Here is a 22,198-nt window from a genome sequence, read left to right on the forward strand (position 1 = left end):
CATCGAGAAATGGAGATTGGGCCAAGTGGGTGGTCTTCCTGAACCCTGAAGTTTCAGAACTTGACTTCAACATCAATTCCATTTGGATCCCTTCTTCCATTGTCATTGGATGACTGACATTTAGAAGAAATTTACTAAAAGAAACAAAGTAAATGGGAAAGAATCGCTTGGACTCTTAGATGGCTAAGTTTTATTCTCTAGTGGGAACCTTACTATTAAGAGAGTCTCTGAAATTGGAGCTGTGCAACATTTGTCCAGGTACACATGGTACCAGGAAGCCACTGGCACATTTTGTGATGTTGCTATGAAGGTGCTATATGATGACTTTGGATCTTTGGGATTAAAAATGGATCCTTGAACTAGTGAGAAAAAATTTCACTAGTGCAAGATGGTGACTTATGTTGGGTGTGCTGAAAGGAAAGGTAAAAAATAAACCAATTTTAAATAAAATACTAGCTAGGAGATTATATCAATAGATCACAAAGATCACACACTGTGACCAGGTGGGATTCATGACAAGAATACAGGATTGGTTAAATATTAGGAAAACTATCAGCAGAATTGACCAAATCACTAACCAAAATCAACAAAAAATGATTATCTCAATAGATGCAGAAAAAGCTTTTGACAAAATTTCTATTTGACCCATTTCTATTAAAAACACTTCAAAGTGGAACTTTCCTTAAAGTGATAAGTAGTACCTACCTAAAGTCATCAGAAAGCATTATCTGTAATAAGGATAAGTTAGAAGCCCTTCCAATAAGATCAAGGATGCCCAGTACCATTACTATTATTTAATATGTTCTAAAGTTGCCAGCTATAGAAAGACAAGAAAAAGATATTGAAAGAATCACAATAGGCAATAAAGAAATAAAGCTATCATTCTTTGCAGATGATATGATGATATATTTAGATAATCAACTAAAAAAACTAGTTGAAATAATTGACAACTTGAGCAAAATTATAGGACATAAAATAAACTCACATAAATCGTAATCAATTCTATATTTTACTAACAAAGTCCAGTGGGAAGAGATAGAAAGAGAAATTCTATTTAAAATAAGTGGATAATAGAAAATACTTGGGACAAGACAAACCCAGGAACTATATGAACACAATTACAAAACACTTTTCACACAAATAGTCAGCTCTAAAACAGAAATACCAATTGCTCATGGGTAGACCAAGCCAATATAATAAAAATTACAATACCACCTAAATTAATCTATCTGTTCAGTGACATACCAATCAAACTACAAAAAATTTATTTTGTAGAGCTAGAAAAAAAGAATTCATCTGGTCAAGGATATCAAGGGAATCAATGAAAAAAATGCGAAGGCAGGTAGCTTGTCATTACAAAGTGGTAATCATCAAAACAATCTGATACTGGATAAGAAATAGGGTGGTGGATCAGTGGAATAGATTAAGTATAAAATTCAAAGTAGTATGTGACCGTAGCAAGCTAATGTTTGATAAACCCAAAGGCCCAAGTTTGGGGATAAGAACTCACTATTTGGGGAAAAAATGTTGTGAAAACTAGATAGCAGTTTGGTAGAAAGTAGTCATACATGATCTTCTTATACCATATACCAAGATATGGTCAAAAAAGGTACATGATTTAGACATAAAAGGTGATAGCATAAATGAATTAGTGGAGGATGGAATAGTTTACCAGTCAGGTAAGGGAAGAATTGATGACCAAACAAGAGAGAGAGAACATTACAGGATGAAATGGATAATTTTGATGACAAAGAATTATTTTTTTGCACAAACAAAACTAATGAAGTCAAAATTAGAAGGAAAGCAGGGATATGTGACAAAAATGTTTACAGCAAGCTTCTCTGATAAAAGCCTCATTTCTCAAATATAAAGAGAACTGAGTCAAATTTATAAGAATATGGATGATTCCCCAATTGATACATGATCAAAAAATGTGAATATGCACTTTTCAGAAGAAGAAATAAAGCTATCAAAAGTCAAAAGAAAAAAATGATCTAAATCACTATTTATTAGAGAAATGCAAATTAACATTGAGGTACCACCTAACACCTAACATATTAGCTAATAATATGATAGAAAAGGAAAATGACAAATGTTGGAAGGAATGTGGAAAAATAAGAACATTTAATGCCCCATTGGTGGAGTAGTGAACTGGTCTAACCATTATGGAGAGCAACTTGGATCTATGCTCAAAGGGCTATAAAACTATATTCTGTCACCCAGCAATGCCAATTCTAGGGCTGTATCCCAAAGAGATAAAAGAAAAAGGAAAATGACTTATATGTACAACAATATTTATATTAACTCTTTTTTGTAGTAGCAAAAAATTGGAAATTAAGGGAATGCCCATTGATTGGGTAATGGCTAAACAAAATGTGATATATGAGTGTGATGGAATATTATTGTGCTATAAGAAATGATGAATAGGATGCTTTCAGAAAACCTGGGAGACTTAGATTAACTGATGCAAAGTGAAATGAGCAGAACCAGGAGAAAATTATACACAGTAACTAACAGTAATATTGTACAATGATGAACTATGAATGACTTAGCTATTCCCAGCAATGCAGTGATCTAAGATAACTACCAAGAACTTATGATGAAAAATGTTATCCATATCCAGAAAAAGAATTGATGGAATCTGAATGCAGATGAAAGCATTCTTTTAAAATTTTTCTTTATTTTTCTTGTTATTTTTGCCTGCGTTTTCTCTTGTAACAGACAAATATGGAAATGTTTTGCATAATGGCACAGGTATAATTTATGTTAAATCGCTTGACTTCTCAAAGAGAGAGGAAAAAGACAGAGGGAGAGAACATGGAACTCAAAATTTAAAAAAAAGTTAAATTTTTGTTTACATGTAACTGACAAAAAATAAAAATTAGATACAAAAAAAGAAAGGAAAAGAAAGGTAAAGTCTATAGGCATTTCCTTGCCAGGACATGCTAACTTTCTTATCTCCCACCTGGGAAGTTGTAGACCTCCAAACCATGGCTCTAAGGAACTGGAACCTAGGAGGTTTCCTAAAGCAAGCACCCCTGCTCTTTCTGAAAGAACACAGGAGTAATGCAAGTGAGAACTGCAACTGATTTGCAGGGAAACCAGAAGAATGATTTGTCCAGTAGAAACATTTTGCCTTGTGAAGATCAAAACCAGTTTAGTAGAGCGACAATTGGTGCAATACAGATGCCATTCCCAGGCAGGAACAGTGTAAAATACAGTGAGAAAAGAAAGAACATCAGGGACTTACAGTATCATGGCTGGGCATGACCTCTGCCTCATGTGTTCCTTATGTATATGTCTCATTACCAGTGTGCTCTATTGCCTGTGTTTTCTTTTTTTTTTAACCTATTCAAGTGTGTACTTCTGGGAGAGTAAGCTCCATGTATATGTGGAGGGGGATGTTTTGTGGTTACTGTTACTAGGCGATTTTAGTAAGATACTTTTGCTTTGAGCTAATTGCATCTACTTACTGACTATCAAAAGTAAGTGAAACAGAGGTCGAGCCAAGATGGCAGAATAAAAACAGGGACTTGCTTGAGCTCTCCCCTAAACACCTCCAAATATTTGTTTAAAATCACTCTAAATAAATTCTAGAGCAGCAGAACCCACTAAATGACAGAGTGAAATCAATTTCCATCCCAAGATGACCTGGAAGGTCAACAGGAATGGTCTATTGCACCAGGCTGGGAGAGGAACACAGTCCAGTGAAAAATGTAAAACAAGCCAGCACAGACCAGGCCCCAGCAAACCTGAAGCAGGCCTCATGGGACTGAATCACTGGCAGCTGTGGTGGTTTCCAGGCTTTTCAACCCACAAACTCCAAAGACAACTTAGAAGGTCCATGGGAAAGGTCTGTCAGACCTGAGTGAGAGACAAGCATTTTCGGACCCTGCCCTGGAGCGGCTCTGGACCCACAGATGATAGGGGGATTGAGTAGTTGATCGGGGAGGGATTGCAGGGATCTCTTGGCTGGTGCTCAGGTAGGATTCTCTTGCTTTGCCAGTGCTTGGATCTGAGTTGCAGTCCTAGGTGGCTGTCCTGGGTCAAGGATCCTCCTTGCTGGCACGGCAGAGCTTGTAGCGGCAGTGAAGAAGGAATCCTCCTCACAGATCCAAGGCAGAAAAGAGTACTTGTGGTCACTCCCAGACCACGGCACAGGCCAAGAGAGGAGTCAACAGCTCTCCTTTGATCATACCATTTTGGAAGAACTGAAAATTTACAGGTCCCTAGAAGTATCTATGAAAAGAACTACACAAAACACTTGAAGCTTGAGACAGCACACACTCCACACTGGAAGCAGAGCCCTACCTTAACAAAGAATTAAAAAGTCAAGTAATTGGCTGGGAAAATGAGCAAACAGTGTGAAAAACCTCAGACTATAGAATCTTACATTGGTGACAAAGAAGATAAAACATACAACCGGAAGATAACAAAGTCAAAGACCCTACATCTAAAGCCTCGAAGAAAAAATATGAATTATTCTCAGGCCATAGAAGGGCTCAAAAAGGATTTTGAAAGTCAAGTCAGAGAGGTAGAGGAAAAATTGGGAAGAGCAATGAGAGTGATTTAAGAAAATCATGAAAAATGAGTCGACAGTTTGCTAAAGGAGACCCCAAAATACTGAAGAAAATAGCACCTTAAAAAAGAGACTAACTCAAATGGCAAAAGAAGTTAAAAAAAAAAAAGCCAAGGAGGAGAAGAATGCCTTAAGTAATAGAATTGGTCAAATGAAAAAGGGGATCCAAAAGCTCACTGAGAAAAATAATTCCTTAAAAATTAGATTGGAGCAAATGGAAGCTAATGACTGCATGAGAAATCAAGAAATTATAAAATAAAACCAAAAGAAATGAAAAAAATAGAAAAAAAATGTGAAATATCTCGTTGGGAAAAAGAACCTGGAAAACAGATTCAGCAGACATAATTTTTAAAATTATTGGACTACCTGAAGCCATGATAAAAAAAGAACCTAGATGTCATCTTTCAAGAAAATATCAAGGAAAATTGCCCTGATGTTCTAGAACCAGAGGGTAAAACAGGAATTGAAAGGATACACCAATCACCTCCTGAAAGAGATCCCCAAAGAAAAACTCCTAGGAATATTGTAGCCAAATTCCAGAGCTCTCTGGTCAATGAGAAAATGTTGCATACAGCCAGAAAGAAACAATTCAAATATTGCAGAAACACAATCAGTATAACAAAAGATTTAGCAGCTTCTACATTAAGGGATGGGAGGGCTTAGAATATGATATTCTGGAGGCCAAAGGATCTAGGATTAAAACCTACTCAGCAAAACTGAGAATATACTTCAGAGGAAAAATAGACATTCAATGAGATAGAAGACTTTCAAGCATTCTTAATGAAAAGACCAGAGCTGAATAGAAAATTTGATTTTCAACTACAAGACTCAAGAGAGGCATGAAAAGGTAACCAGGAAAGAGAAATCATAAGGGACATACTAAAGTTAAACTGTTTCTATTCCTATATGGAAAGATGATATTTGTAACTCACGAGACCTTTCCCATTATTAGGATAATTGGAGGGAATATATATAGATATAGATATAGATATAGATATAGATATAGATAGATAGATAAATAGATAGATAGATACACACACACAAACACACACTATACACACACACACATATATATATAAACATATACATATACACACACATATACATATATACATATATACCCACACATCTATATACATACACACACATGTGTGTGTGTGTATATATATACATATATATACATACATACACATACATATACATACATATACACACACAGAGCACAAGGTTAGTTGAATATGAAGGGATGATATCTAAAAATTAAAATTAAGGGGTGACAGAAGTATGTACTGGGAGGACAATGGAGAGGAAGAATGGGATAAATTATCTCCCATAAAAGAGGTGAGAAAAAGCTTTTACAGTGGAGGGGAAGAGGTGGGAGGTGAGAGGGAATGAGTGAATTTTACTATCATGGGATTGGGTTTAAGAAGGGAATAACATACACACACAATTGGATATGGAAATCTATCTTAACTTACAGAAAAGTAAGGAGAAAAGGGATAAGAGAGTGGAGGATGATTGAAGGGAGGTAAGATTGGGGGAGTGAGTAATCAAAAGCAAACACTTTTGAGGAGGGACACGGTCAAAGGAGAGAATAGAATAAATAGGTGGGTTGGGACAGGATGGAGGGAGATACAGTTAGTCTTTCAGAACATGACTATTATGAAAGTGTTTTTCATGACTACACATGTATAACCTATATTGAATTGTTTGCCTTCTCAGTGATGGTGTGTGGAGAGGGAGGAAGGGAGAGAATGTGGAATTCGAAGTTTTAAAAGCTAATGTTAAATATTGTTTTTACATGCAACATACAGGTAATGGGTATAGAAATCAATCTTGCCCTACAGGAAAATAGAAGGGAAGGGAATAAGAGAAAGGGAGAGGGTGATAGAAAGGAGGGCAGAATGGGGAAAGGGGTAATCAGAATGCATGCTGTCTTGTGGTGGTGGGAGGGGAGAGATGGGGAGAAAATTTGGAACTCAAAATCTTATGGAAATGAATTTAGTCAAAAATTAAAAATAAATTAATTAATAAAAACATTACAATGTCCTAAGGAAATAAAATAGACACAGAAAACTGCACATAAATGAAAAATGCTAAAGATATTTTATACATAATTATACAATAAAAATGTTTCTTAACTGAAAAAAAGTAAGTGAAGTAATAGGACATTGTGAGCTATATAGATTTTAGTAGTGAGTCTCCAGAGTACCTTTCAATGCTGAAATACAGGTAGCCACCACCCCTAGGGATTCAACTCAATAGGCCAAGTTGGGGAGAAATATTCCTGGGATTGGGCTGTGGGGTAAAATCTGATTAACCTGAACTGTGTATTATATGATCATGGTGGGAAAGGAGAGGGAGGGAGAAAAGAGAGAGAGAGAGAGAGAGAGAGAGAGAGAGAGAGAGAGAGAGATCTACAAAAACTTAGTTTAGAATGGAACATGGCAATCTAATTATGGAAAGACATGGCATAGGTTTTGTTTTGTTTTGTTTTATAACCAATAAGCCATAGGTAAAATAAAACAAGAATCATTTACCAAAGCAGAATTAGAGAAAGATGAGGCACATGGCATTGCCTAGAATTTTTTGATAAATCAAAAAAAAAAAAAGATGACTGGCATTGTTAGATATAGAGTACTCTTTAAGCAAATATATGTCATGACATTGGCAAAGAAGTACATCCTTCCAGATAAATGTCTGGAGCATAAAGGTAAAAAACATTCTCCTAAAAAATTATTCACCTGTTCCAGTTTCTTTTGTGTGATATTATGGGGAATTCTACTTTTTTCTTTGATTTCAGCAACTGAAAACGTACTGAAAAGTAAATCATTCTGTTGTTGTTTAAAGATATGATAGCACTCAGAAACGCTTATGGTCAATATACTAATAATTTTGAGATTCACAAGGGTCCTTAGGAAATGCTGTTATACAGACCTCCTGTTTATCCAAAATGAAGAGAAGAACAAAGTATTCTGATAAAATGCATACTCTTTGCATCAATATATAAATTATCAATTTTCTAAGATTTAAAGTATAAAATATATGCGTGGTAAGCTGTTCTGAAAATAATTTTATCTTGCTCTGGTGATCTCTGTTCACAGAGATTACTATAGACACAAGTTAGCACTTTATAATAAGATACAATGAGTTCCCTTCATTCCATGAATGGACTTCCATTTGAGAAACCTCTCTTTGCCCTTAATTCCTATAGACTGAACTATACCATAATCAATCCTTGATTGAATTCTGTGATTTATTCCTCTCTAATTGGTTTATATGTGCTAGGCCTATTCCTCCCAAACAGATTCTAATTCTTAGATTTACTAGTTTATAAAATCCTTGGGGGCTCAGAACTGTATGAGTAAGGAAAGGATCGATCATGCTCACTAAACCCGATCTTTTAAGACAGGAGAGTGAACTACTAAAATTTAGTGAGATTTTGAAAATCACTTGTAACAGCAGCAACAACAAGTGCCAGAATACAATTAACAATAAAACTATTCTTCAAACATTCTGCTTAACTGAGCTTTCTTATGAGCTGTCCCGTAAGCTAATTTCTTTATTTTTTAATAGATAGGACCTTAGGAATATGCCCCCCTTTTTTAGATAAAACCATTATTTTGTGTGATTTGAATGTGAAAGTTTAAATATCTTTCTGTTAATAAATCTTATTAAACTATCCTTGCTGGATACAGAAGAATGTAATAATGTGTTTAAAGTGGAAAAAAGTATAAATGCTCTTAGGACTGTGCAATATTCATTATGGATAAGAAAGAAAGCACAGGTTTGAAGATATAATGCTAAATCAATGATGTTATAATTGTTTCAATTTTTACACATGTTTCAATTTTTACACGTTTCAATTTTTACATGGCAAGAGTTAAAACACTACCAAATCAGTTGTTATACCTAATCTGTTTGCTTAATTAATGGAAAATTAATTGAGAGGAGAATTGGGCTGTGAATTATGGTCATCGGTATAAATATTCTTAATAGCAAAATCTTTGTTAACTAGAAACCTTGTAGACTGTTCTTCCAACAACTGCTCTTCACTCCATGACTAACTATGACTCTCACATCCTTTCAAATCAAACAAGAGGATTTACTTGTTTGTCTATCAAGCTGAAACCAAGGTGAAATATTTTTTCTGATATTGGTATATCCTCTCTCTGGAAAAACAATTTCCAGATCTCCTATATATTGCTTCTACTGTATACAGATATGTTGGGATTTTAAGTACTCTGATAGGAACAAAAATAGTGGGGAGAAAAACTATGCTCAACGGAAACTTTCTTCTTGAATCAATCTTGAACATTGAAGTCACAAAAAAGTAAATGCAATTTTTTTTCTGTTTTCCTTTGTATATACCCAAAGAAAAACAGTGTGGTACAGTGGAGAACTTAGTGGATTTGGGATCAAAGGACATTGGTTTAACTCAGGCTTTACCACTTAGTACCTCTGTGCTGCTCATCAAGTCACCTGACCTCCTTGACCTCAGTTCATCTGTAAAATAAAAGGGTTATGCTAGATGACTTCTGAAGTCCCTTCCAGATCTAAATCTTTGCTTTGATTTTTTTTCTTGTGACAGTGGCAAAGTTGCTAATGGATAGAGTGATTGACTTAAAACAGGGTCAGGAAGACTCGTGTTCAAATCCCTGCTCTTATACTTCATAGCTATGTCACCATGAGCTAATCTCTTAACCACACTGAGCTTCAATTTCCACATTTGTAAATTGCCAGTAGGACTAACCTTGTTTTGAATCTCAGATGAGACCATGAGGTAAACTACTCTGTGACTCTTAAATATAGTGTATAATACCACAAATATAGTATATAGCATTTAACCTAGTATATAATTATACGCGCACACACACACGCGCGTGCATGCACACATACACACACACACACACACACACATCATTCCCTGTAGTTAGCTCCAAAATTGTTCTGATATTCCTCAGTTTTCCTTGGTTTCCTAAGCAGTTCTTAAGAGAATCTTGGGTAAAAATAACAAGTGGATTCCTCCTAATGTTTAAAAGCTCTACTGTCTGGAGTCAGCTTAAGGTATGTAATGTGGGTCAAAAGTTAAGACAATATGACAGGATTATGATTTAGGTTTTGGAAAACTACCACCGTCATTAGTCACACAGGGCTTGAATGTAATCCAAAGAACAATAAGACTCTGCCTCTGTTTCACTTATTGCTCCAATCCCACACAGGTAATATACCTACCTACCAGAAAGCCTTGTGATGGCTGAAAGGATTCGTTAATGTGTTAAAAGATGTGGAATGCTACAGCATATCATTGTGGTATTGATGTGACCTGATTCTGAGATATATGAGAATGTGTGTTGAATAGAAAGCAAAGTTGCCACATTCTTATGCAATGGAAAAATATAAATAACAGGACAATTTCTTGATTCATTTGCAAACTCAGAACCTGATTCAAAAGCCCTCACATTCACATAGTTGTCCCTTAAGTCAATGGAAAAAAATAGGTTAGTAAGACTTATAGCATGCTGATATTTCTCATAGAAGTGAAAACTACGAAGTGAGAATTATCAAGAATATATTTACATATTGAGCCATATTATCCTATTTTGTTTAGTAAATTAATCTTATTGTTTTGTAAATTACCAAATACACTAAATTACAGAATGTATACTTTTATGTCCTATGAGAATGAATGTGGCCTCCTTTGTTACCTAATTTCCTCTCAGTAAGTATATTTATTTGGGCAACTAGGTAGTGCAGTGGAGGGAGAGCTGGGCCTGGAATCAGGAAGACCTGAGTTCAAATCTTGTCTCAAGACTCTTACTAGCTGTGTAGGCAAGTCACTTAACCCTGTTTGCCTTAGTTCTTAATATGTAAAATAGGCTGGAGAAGGAAATGGCAAACTACTCCTATAACTTTGCTAAGAAAACCCTAAATGAGGTTATGAAGAATCGAACACAACCAAATGACAACCACAAGAAAGTGTATTTGTTTAGGTCGTGTCTATTAAAAAAAAAACAACATCCCCAAAACAGATGAATGCTTTGGTATGCGATAAATCAATGTGTATAGTTACAATTGGTGGTATCTTAATAAAGAGGCTCATCGCATGCTTTTTGTTCTCATTTGTTTCAAAAATGTTGATTTCTATAGATTTTAAGCCTCCTGATTGATAGTCAGTGTATTTAATCTTATCTTATTTGCCAGTTGTATTCCCTTCTTTGGGTCCACAGTAAAAAAAAAATGGAAACCCGTACTTATTAAAGACATCATGATATGGTTGATGGACGGCCAGCCTTGAATCCAGGAGATCCTGGGTTTAAAGTCTGCCTCTGATACATACTGGCTGTGGGACTCTTGCCAAATTATTTATTAATAGTTAGCTCTTATATAGGCTTATATAGAAGACTTAACAAAGCAAATATATGTGTATATTTGTATATATAAATAATACATATACAATATATAAAGATAACATATAATATATATATATACATATAAAGATATACATAATAACTCATTTGATGCTGAAAACAACCCAGTGACATAGATGTTATTATTATCCCCAGGTTACAAAGGAGGAAAGCTGAGACTGCGAGATGTTAAGTGACTTGTATCACAATATCTGAGGCAGGATTTGAACTCAGGTCTTCTTGGATCCAATCCAAGGGCAGTACTCTAGCTACTGTGCTACCCCATAGGCAACTCTCCTAAGACTATAAGATGCAAAAAAGGTGCTGCCTTGTTGGTAGATGGGATTTCCTCACCTGGGAGTTTCTAATATCAATGACTTCTAGTCCCTATCCCTATTCTTATTCCTACTAAGAGATTAAATAAGTAATGAAAATCCATAGCTATTAAAACACAAATTAGAGTTGATGTGAAGCTTATCACTGCCACTTAAAATGAAGAAGAACAAACACCACTAAATCTAGTATCACGTGTCACCCATTGTAGAAACTTAATAAATGATTGTTGATTAGAAATGAATGCCTGCCTTTCTGGTTTGTGGAGTACCAGAGAATATCAAAACACAACTCATCTAAATTTTTTTTTCTAAAATATAATCCCCTTGAATTCTATTCACATTTTAAACCTAGAAAAGATGCTTGACTGGAGAAGAGAGCACTCAGAAAAGACATGATAGCTCTCTTCATTTATTTGAATGATTGTAATGTAGAAAGGGGATTATTTTTTTTTCCTGTCTGGCCCCCAAAGGATAAAGTTTGGAGTAATGTGTGGAAGCTAAAAAGAAGTATGTTTAATACAGTGTGGAGGGGGAAATCCTAATAATTGGAGCTGACAAAAATTGGAATAAGCTGCCAACTCAGGTAGTAGATTCCTCCCTTTTATTAGAGGTTTTTGGGCAGAGGCAAGATGACCACTTGTCTGGTGTGTTGTCATGGACATTATTTTGGTGTGTGGCTTGTACTACTTCTGGGGAGTCTGTGATTCTTTACTGACAGTCACTGCAACTACTGTATAAATTAGTAGACTGTCTCATGGGTTACTGTGGCTAAAATATCACCACTTTTTGGCCATGACAAGTTGCATTAAGGAGCCATCGAACCCATGCCAATAACCTTCCCTACTCTGTTAGGACCTATCAGAGATTATGCTCTTGTAGCATAACCTTCAAGAACCCAAAGTCATCTCAATACTATACTGAAATTGTAGAGAATTGTAGAGTATGGCTTCAATGCACAATAACATCGTTGCATTGTCTTGATAAAATGCTCCTTCTCTGCTATAGAAAGTTGTATTAAATAACTTGCAATTCTTTCTCTCTCTTTTTAAATTTTTAGCTCTAAAATCCAGCCAGAGACTGTTCTCAGGCAAAACACTTCTATGTTAGATCTATTTATCTCTCTTCTTTGAGGATACTTCTCACCCTAATTGCCTCTTCTTAACTGCCTTTGTAATAATATTAGTAAAGTAGTAAAAAAAAATTACTAGTAAAGACCAGTAGTTAAGATTGTTTGTGAAGGCAAAGCAAATGTTTAAAACAAAGGAAGGTAAACAGACTTTCCCTACACCCAGACAGAAATGTTTCAGGCTTACATGAGAAAGTAGTGCACCTAGAGGGATTCTGCAATATACTGTCTGTCCTGAGTCTCTTAAAGTCCAAATGGCCCAAATGGCTTTGCTCCCTGAATAATGCTCCCTTTCCTTGTGGTAGAGTCATATGCCTTGTTTCTATTCTACCAGCTCCAAGCAGTTTCTCACAGACTGCCCTTCTCTATTTCTAAACCTTCCTCTTTATGTTCCTCCTTGAGAATTACTTACTCTTTGACTGACTGACTTTTGTCAAAATAAGAATGTGTGCTTATTTTAAGGCCAAAGGGAAGGAACTAGTAGAGAGGAAGAGGCTGAAGATTCTGGAGAGGAATGAAAAAAACATCAGAACATCTTTCATGATGTAGGAGAACATAGATAGGATCTGTACTCTCTTCCCAGAATCTTTGGACGCTACTCTGAGAATCACCCTCGGCTATCATAGGGGAGTTTTTGCCTTATCTTCCAGAACCAGGCCTCCATACTACTATCTCCAAACCATGCCATCTCCAATCTAGACATCATACCCAAAATACAGACACCTTGCCTCTGCCCCAGAAACCACATTGGACCCCGATGCATGGCAAGATTTTGCCTCATATCAAACGAACAAATCGGCCTCCACACCATCTCTCCCTATCCCACTCTTAGCATCCCTCCCACCTTTCTACCCTTCCTTTTATTGCATTTATTTCTTCATTAGAATGTAAGTTCCTTGAAGGCAGAAACCATCTTGCTTGATTTTATTTGTAAACCCAAGCTTACTACAGTTCTTGGCACATGGCAAGTAATTAATAAATATTTTATCTAACTGTAAATTACCTCACACTTAATGGTCTCCATGAAGGAGATAAGATTACAGTTCGGATTGTGGGATGAAAATTATATCAGGAGTTTAAGGAAAGAAAAGTGGAACAGTCACTAGGTGGGAAGCTGAATAGGATTTAAAGACATGTTAAAAGAACCAAATGATTGCTAAACATTGGCAAGGGCCAAGTTGAAAATGGATAACACAAATTTATAGTTAAGAAGAGACTGCATCCTTCTTTTGCAACCTTGCTTCTAAGAATTGGTAATATCTATAAAAGCACTGCATATTCTTCCTTCTCCCCAGTTTCTGGGAGAGAGATGCAACAACATGACCTAAGTCAAGGGAGTCAAGAAAAATTAGCAACAAACTTCAAGAAATTCCAAATTCTATAGAGTTTCTCCTACTAGCTGTGATCTTTTCTGCAGATGGTTGTTTGATGATATTAAGACAGGATATGTATATGATTACACCATGCCTTTTATCTCACTCTGATTTCTTGTGTATGCATTTTAAACATTGTATGGATTTTAAACATTATATAGCACACTTTAAAAGATAACTTACCACGTGCTCATCATTAGACACGTACAGTGCAATCAAGAAAATAAAATCAACAAATCTCATCACAGAAATTAAATTAAAAGAGAATTACCTGCTTATCCTACTATAGCCATGTCAAAACAGAGGCTAGGAGAAATTAGAAACACTAGCATCATATTTGTCTCAGCTATATCTTTTCTGTGTTCAGGAGCTCATTTTTCAAGGATACCAGTTCATTAACCTTCACTAGAACAAAACCAAAACAATACAAAAAAATTTTCCCCAGCACAAATGACATTGCTCCTTATCTCTTTTATATATCTTACACTAGGGATTTGAAAGAAGAATAAAAACTGTTAACTCACCAGACATACACAAGAAGGACAGACATGCTGAAATGCGTATTCCAGAAAATGTGTTCCTGCCATGAGACAGTCAATACTGGGAAATATGCACACAGTTCAAGCATTAGATAACCTTGCTGTTCAATATTGACTTTTATATGTGATTTGTAGAAATATAAGATAAGGGCCAAAGTACCAACCATAATTATTTCTGAATGTCTTAGGTCTTTGATGCCATGTTAGCTAGGATCATTCAGTGTACACACTCAGAACTGTTAGTTCTCTGACAAATGCTGTGTCATAGAGCAAGGAAGATACATAAGATATAGACAAATGAGCATTTGCTCGTTTTTACAGCTTTTGGCTTGTCTTAAAAGATAATTATAATGCCTATTGATGCTCCTATTTCAAGAATACAGGATTTCAGACAACCATTTGCAGCATCAACAGAATTGCCCAATAAATTTTGATTTCACTGTATTTGAGGAAATTACATTATAAAATACCTAATAATGATGGCATAACAAAAAATCTCTGAAGGAAAAAAGTTAAACTAAATTTACTGAAGCATAAATTTGTAAATGTCATTAACTGAAATAAAAACACATGCAGAGTTTCACATTGCCTTGTTGTTAGTAAGGAGTTTAAGAATTTACATCAGCCTTTCATATCATTACATTTACAACTCAGTTCACAGCAATCTACATATCTTTGTAAATTAGAGATTACAAAAATAAGATTTTAAAACTCAATAAATGAAACTTAGACAGAGGATTGTCTACTATCCTTTAATAAATAAAGGACTGTCTGATATGATTGCTTTCAAGGAACCTTACATAAAAATTTTGATGTAAGCATGGAAGACACTTTGTTATGTTATAGCAGAGAGAGGGCTATGCTTGGAGCCAGGAAGCTGTAAGTTCTAAACTGTTTCAGATACTCACCCTCTAGGTGAAACTGGGCAAATAACTTAGCCTCTTTTGGACTCAGTTTCTTCATTTTTAAAATGGAGTTGTTTAAGTTGAGAATCTCCAAGGTCCCTGACAGTGCTAAATCTATAATTCTTTGAATTTTTAAGGTGGTGTGTGTTTTTTTACTGAATGATTTTTTTTATAGTTTACAATGTGCCTAATGTATTTTCTACATCTTTAAGTTAATTATGTAAAGCTCACAAAGTGGTCTCCTGTAGAATAAATTTCACATTTGCAGAAGTCTTCCTGATCACTACAATTCTCATAAAATTGTTATTAAATATGAAAGTAGATACGTAGCTTGGTGGTTGTTGATGGTCTCTTTGTTGCCTTTATTTTTGTACTAATAATATTTTTCCCATATTTGTGGCATTCTTGACATTTTTATATACTTTTTGAATCAATCTTTCAACAACTTCCCAACTGCGTAGCCGCCATGCATTTGATACACAATGTATCCTTGGTTTCCATAGATCTCCACCATGTGTCTTCGGTCTCCACAGATCTCCTACATTTATCCTTGGTCTCCACAGACCTCCATGGATAACTGGTCTAATACAACTGTTTTTTTCTCATTTGTTCTCGTTAGGGCTTTTTCTGCCTATTCTCTAAGGAGGCGGAATTAGTAACTTTGAGGTAACTTTTATGTCCAAGTGTCACTTTCCTTTAACATAAAGAGTTATAATGAATGAATGAATGAATGAATAAGCATTTTTTAAATACCTACTGTGTGCCAAGCATAGTGCTAAGTGCTAAGGATACTTATAGAAAAGAGACAATCCCTTCCCTCAAGCAAATGACATCCTGATGGGAGAAGCATTTGTAGGTGGTAGCAGTGGCCAGGGAATGGAGTATATTAGGATCTGGAGGGATAATGAGTTGATCCATAAGCAATCACTTGATAAGTCCTTTCCATGAACAATGGCAGTGTACTATCAATTTGATTATTGAACCTAGGTGAAAGGTAGGAGGGTGGGAGGGGATGAGAAGGAAGAGAGTAAGGAAGAGGCACACAGGGTATCTACCATAGACAGTTAGATGGAATGTGATATATGGGCTAGTCTTGTGATCTCACAACCTTGGGCTGGCTAAATGTATTGTGGGCTAACTGATGTGGTCTCACCAATGAGGAGAGTAGGGGAAAAGTTCTAAAACTGAGTAGATTATTTCCCGTTAAGAACCCCCCAAATCTTTGAAGATCCTTTCTATCCTTCATCTGTTTATTCTTCCTCCATTTCCATTCTTCAGTGTCTTTTGGTTAGCTTTGCTTAGATGAGTCTCTTGCCAGGCATTCTTTTTACGCTCCAGAGCTTACCCTTCCAGTGTACCAGCTCATGGTATTTCAACACCCTTCTCAAAAGATTCGTACAAACCATTTTATATTCTAAACTTACGGTGACTTTGGTTGCCATATCTCTCTACTTGGCAAGTTAAATAATGTGTTTGCTAATGCGACATTTTAGTCTCTTTTTATCTCACTTTAGCAAAATCATAGGTGTGTTTGACCATTAGAATGTCTGAATATAAAATATCTTTGCAACAACAAAAATATTTCTTCTCATGTCAACAATCTATAGCCCTTGCAATGCCCCCTTTTTATTGATTATGATATAATTTCAACATCTTAAAGCTTTACTCTCTACCCTAGCTGGTGATGGATAATGTTTAGAGGTTGTAGCTCCATTTAGTTTACTAAATAACTAGTCTGTTCTTCTCTAGAATGAGTACAGAACTTTATGTCAGGTGAGAAAAAAAAGCATAGCCAATGATCATGTGGAGAAATTTAAATTTGCCAAAGGGGAAAAAATGAAGAAAATAATTTTTAGATGGATAATATTTTTGATAAGCACACTTTAAAAAAAACAGTGGTTCTTTAAAATGAGGGCTGGGGCAACCCCACTACCATCACTTTTCCCCTCACCACCTCTGAAGAGTTCTAAGGCATCTTTCTTTCTTGACTTATTCAGTCCTCTGACAGTATTCCTTGAGATACTTGCACATTTTGGAGTAAGGATATTTTTTAAAATTAAACATAAAATTTAACTTTAGACAGAAGGGAAAAAAGTAATTTTCCTCCAAAATACAAGCTTTTCTTTTTCTGTCCTGCTATTTAGTTTAATACAGGTTAACTTTTTTAAGGCCAATTTCATTTCCACATTATTCTGTATTCTGCCTTAAGTATTTAGATGGGTGAGAGAGAATGACTTTCAAAACCATTCAAATAGTCAAACTGGAAAATAGTAAAATTATAATTGGGTCAATAAGGTTGAAATTCTTATTGACCTCAGCAGAAATTACATATAATGGAAAATCTGAGAGAAATTTCAGCTATATCATTTCATTTCTTGTTTAAAAAAAGAAAAAAAAAATTGAGAAATACCTACATATCTTTAAAAGTCACGTTCTTCCCCTTTCTTCTAACACCTCAGCCATGGTGACAGGGAGAAAGCACTGCAAAAATCTGTGGTAAATCACCTCTCCCCTGCTCTAGCATCTCCACATACCCCACCCACCAGCATACATAGTCTTAATGAAGGGTAATGACCTTTGATCATTTACACAGGTATCACAGAGCCTCTTAGTTGAGTCTCTGAGGGTTGGAGCTAATCCCCTTGCCTCTGCAGGAGATGGTCCACTACTAAGCCCTTCTCAACCTGGCCCAAACCTACCTTTCAACCTTATTATGCATTAACACACATCCTATATTATATGATCCAGCTTCACTGACTTTCCTCTTGTTCATCACATGATAAAATGTTCTTTGTCTTGGTCCCTTTGCACTGACTATCCTCATTCCAAGGAATCACTTGTATTTTGCCCTATCTGGGATGCAGCATGTACTTCTATTGACTCACCGCTACATTTTTTACTTGAGTATAGAGAATGTCTCTTTCCATATATATGGGGCTCTCCACTCTCTTCTTTAATGCTGCTGGGGAAGGGGGGAGAATATATTTGACCTAATAGGCTCAGAAGAATCTGTCACTTGCACAACAGGAGAGATTCACAAGTAGACTCTTTGCAAATTAACGCAACTATGCCTAATTAACATAGAACAAAATAATGGCTAAGCATAACATTAAATATATGTAAGATTCACATTTCTACTAGTTTTATTCTATTATAAAACTGTACTTTTGTTATGTGTGCTTAGTTATTCACGTTTTTCACATGCTTTATTATTCACCTGGCATAATAAAACACTCAGTTTTTAAAAAATGTAAGAATACCATTCATGACTATATGAAAGTAAACTGCAGTCAATCTAAAGACACTCTACGTAAAGCACAAAGAAAACATCACACCTTTTCACCTTTGAAGAGATCCACAGCTAAAAACTATATATAATTTTGGACACAGCAGTATCAATTTTATTAGAAAGGGTTAGAAGAGAGAGCAGAGATTGGAACATATGATAGATGAGAAAATAGAAAAAAGCAGTCTTGCTATATCTAAAGAAAAGGGAAAATGATGGGGAAAGGAAGGGAGGAATTGTTATGGGAGAAGGTGAGGAAAGATATCATATTGTACCACTGGGTGGGGGGATCATATTTTCAAATCTCATAGTGTGGATTAGGAAATAGGAAAAATAAAACATTGTTGGCTGGTCTCATGGGTTAAAGCATTGAACAATTTATATCAGGAAGCTGTCTAGACTATTCTTGTAAACAAACTTCTCATAAGTGACAGTATTCTGGTCATACGTCACATTCCACCTGAAATATTATTTGAATGTTTCATGCATCACTGGGGTCCTTTCAAATGATCTCCCCCCCCTCTCTCTCTCTCCCTCCCTCCCCCCTCTCTCTCTGGACTGATGTACATTGCTTGATTTTAATTTGGAATGGATAAGAGGAAAACTATAAGACACTTACCAGCTTGATTGGTGGTTATGCTGACTGCAGCAAACTGTCTTGGGGATGAACTCATGTCAGATACTCCATTAACTGCATCAATCTCAAATGTATAGTTAGTGTGTGCTAGAAGGTCTACCACTGTCACTGTGGTGTTGGTTAGTCCAAACTGTCGTGGCAGGAAGTGAACATTGGGACTGCACGGCTCACACTGTTTAACACTCCCCCCACATTTTTTACATATAACGTTGAAGGTCACATCTTTGCGGCCTCCTGTGTCCTGGGGCCAACTCCAGTCCAGTATAACAGAGGTCTCGTTGATATTAGATATAACATTTCTTGGTGCTGATGGAGGTCCTGCAAGGTAGTTCAATAGGAAAGATTAATAAGCTTCACTTCTCTTTTGTACAACATGTGAAACAGAAAATTTACAAATGGAACTGGCAATGGCAAATACTTATCTTATCTATATTATCTGCCTATCAACTGCCCATATGAGACATTGGATGAATAAGTGCCCTCCCCAATCTACTAATTGGGAATCTTGAGTCAAACTGAAGAATTTTCAGAAAGCCACATAAAACAAATTAGTGCTAATTTCAATTCCCAGGTGAAGGGTCATTTTGACAACTTTGGTATTAGTTTGTCAATCTTAATCCTTTCTTTTTCCCTTCTGAACTCTGACAGAAAACAGCCAGGGTGAATGTAAACTTAAAAGTATAAATTCCAGGTCTACAAGTTTCCATACCCTGTCCAATGTAAATTCTGTAACATGCATTAAGCTGTTAGGTTTTTTCTTGGAGGGGGAGTGGAATGGGATGGTACTAATATGACCATTGCTTTGCAGTAAAATTCATTTTGTGATAAATGTTGCATATGTGGTGAGCCAGGCATGAAGAGAGAAATTCAGAAAGAAGCTTCAGTTGCACATGAATAACATAAAGAAACAAGCCAGAAGAGAAAATTTTAAAAAATAGCCAAACAAACAAAAAGGAAAACCAAACAAAACATGGGGTCATGGGTTGCAGCAAAACTACTCACGGGTACAAGCCATGGATGGAGGGTCTTTGTCTGCTCTGAAGTAATTATTCTCACACCTGCAGTCCATGGCACCATCCTCCTGGGTAGAGCTATGAGGCGGGCACTTGGAACACTTCAAATTGCCAGCAGAGGCCTTGTAGAACCCTGGTCGACAAGCTGTAAAACAAAACATACATGCTTTTTTGTTAATCCCATGGGAGCTTTGCATGAAAAAAATGACTTTTCTTCTTTTAATTCACTCAGCTATCATTTACTAAGCTCTTATGTAGGGTATGCAAAGCTGAAATAACAATCTCTGCCCTCAAAAGAGCTTACAATTCAATACTAGCAGGGAGTCTTTTAAAACCTCAACAGCATAGTGTTTTGGTACCAGAGAAGAAAGAAATTTCCACCTTGTGTTTTTATAGCTTTACTCAATATTGGGGAAAAATCTATTTTGTCATCTAGGTCATTCCCTTATCTGAACTCAACTGAATTTATCATTTATACCACATGAGTTTGCATTTTATTACAATAATGATAGACCTCCTAGGATGTCTAATTTAATACAATCTGCATATATTAAAGCACCCACTACATACAAACTACTAGGTTATCTATCCTGAAAAAGATTGCCTTCTATAACTATTACAAGTGGTCACACAGCCTCTCCTTGGAGACTTAAACTGATTTGAAATGTAGTACCTCACTGAATAGACAACTGAACTTATACTAATTTAACTCAATCTCTCTAAAAACTTTTATCTGTTACTTCAAAATGTGCCACCTGGTGCCAGGAGGAACATGAAAATCAACATGGCAATCTTTCAAATACTTGAAGACAGTTATTTATGTCCCCTTTGAAACACTATGGCAATAAACACAACATCAATGATAACCGTGAATATGCCTGTGTAGCTCTGTATTGTAAAGTATGAGACACTCTCCATAAGGAAGGTAAAAGAAGTATAACATTTATTCAGACACCAGAAAATAACCATAACCAAATGTTCAGCTCCCACAGCCAGTCAGGCCATTTTATCATAACAGCAAGGAACTTAAAACATCATATAACAGCCTGGAAACTCATCATTCCAAAAACGTTTCTGACCCCATGCTGGGGTCTTCCCCAAAACAAACTCACATTACAACTAAGTCAGCCTCTTCAGTTCTAACAATCACAAGGGCAGCCATTAGCAGCCACCAGCAACCATAACATCTTTCTCTTTCTCCCTCTCAGTGTTTTCTGTGACATAACTTCATTTTCCTGTCAGGAAGCTCCTCCCACATGTACCTTAGGCTTCCTGTGATGTAAGCAGGTCACATGGCCTTTTAATGGTTGGGAAAGATCTTCAAATCTAATTACTACCACACCCTTCCATTTTATATCCTCTACACTAAATTGCTAAGTTACTTTAACCATCTTCTTCACTGTCCTCAAGACTGTTTCAGCTTTTTGGTATCATTTTTGGGCCTTCCCAATGCTAGGACAAAAGACTGTCTGGGTTCTAAGGCACCTTAGTTTCTATGTACTCTCATAATAGGTGGGTCTATTTCTCTTTCTCTCCTTATAAAACCTTCCATGATCTGACTCCTATCCTACCTTCCCCCAACCCCTAAGCCATCTACTTTATACAACTGAACATAACGCTCCAGTCAGTACCCAGAACTGAATATAATAACTCAACTGAGGTCTGACCATTGCAGAGAAAAGTAGGATTATTCCAACATTTTTCCCTGAACACTATACTTCTACTACTGTAGTCAAAATCTTGTCTTAACTCTTTTAGCTACAATGCTATACTGCTAACTCACAATAGACTTAAAGTCCCCTAAAATTTCCATTTCTTTTTCAAAAATAGCATTCAAACCATATGTTTCCATTTAGTATTGATAAAGCTGATTTTTATCATTCCCAATATAGGACCTTACATTTGTTCCTATTAAATTTAATCTTGGTTTCTGTCCATTGTTCTAGCTTTTTAAGGTCTTTTGGGTTCTTGATTCTTCCTGATTGGCATTAATTC

At 35.9% G+C, this 22,198-nt stretch overlaps 1 protein-coding gene across 1 annotated transcript in view; it reads right to left on the bottom strand.

Annotated features, from left to right (window-relative positions):
* The window catches only part of EPHA3 (EPH receptor A3), a 519,117-nt gene that overhangs the window by 174,235 nt on the left and 322,684 nt on the right, over positions 1–22,198 (bottom strand). Inside the window, exons 4-5 of the mRNA XM_036757104.1 lie at positions 20,193–20,348; positions 19,173–19,508 (exon numbers count right to left, since the gene is read on the bottom strand). Of these exons, the coding sequence (XP_036612999.1) occupies positions 19,173–19,508; positions 20,193–20,348 (492 nt within the window). The remainder of the gene's footprint in view (positions 1–19,172; positions 19,509–20,192; positions 20,349–22,198) is intronic.

Source organism: Trichosurus vulpecula, chromosome 4 (genome assembly GCF_011100635.1).
Source record: "Trichosurus vulpecula isolate mTriVul1 chromosome 4, mTriVul1.pri, whole genome shotgun sequence".
Taxonomy (NCBI): Eukaryota; Metazoa; Chordata; class Mammalia; order Diprotodontia; family Phalangeridae; genus Trichosurus; species Trichosurus vulpecula.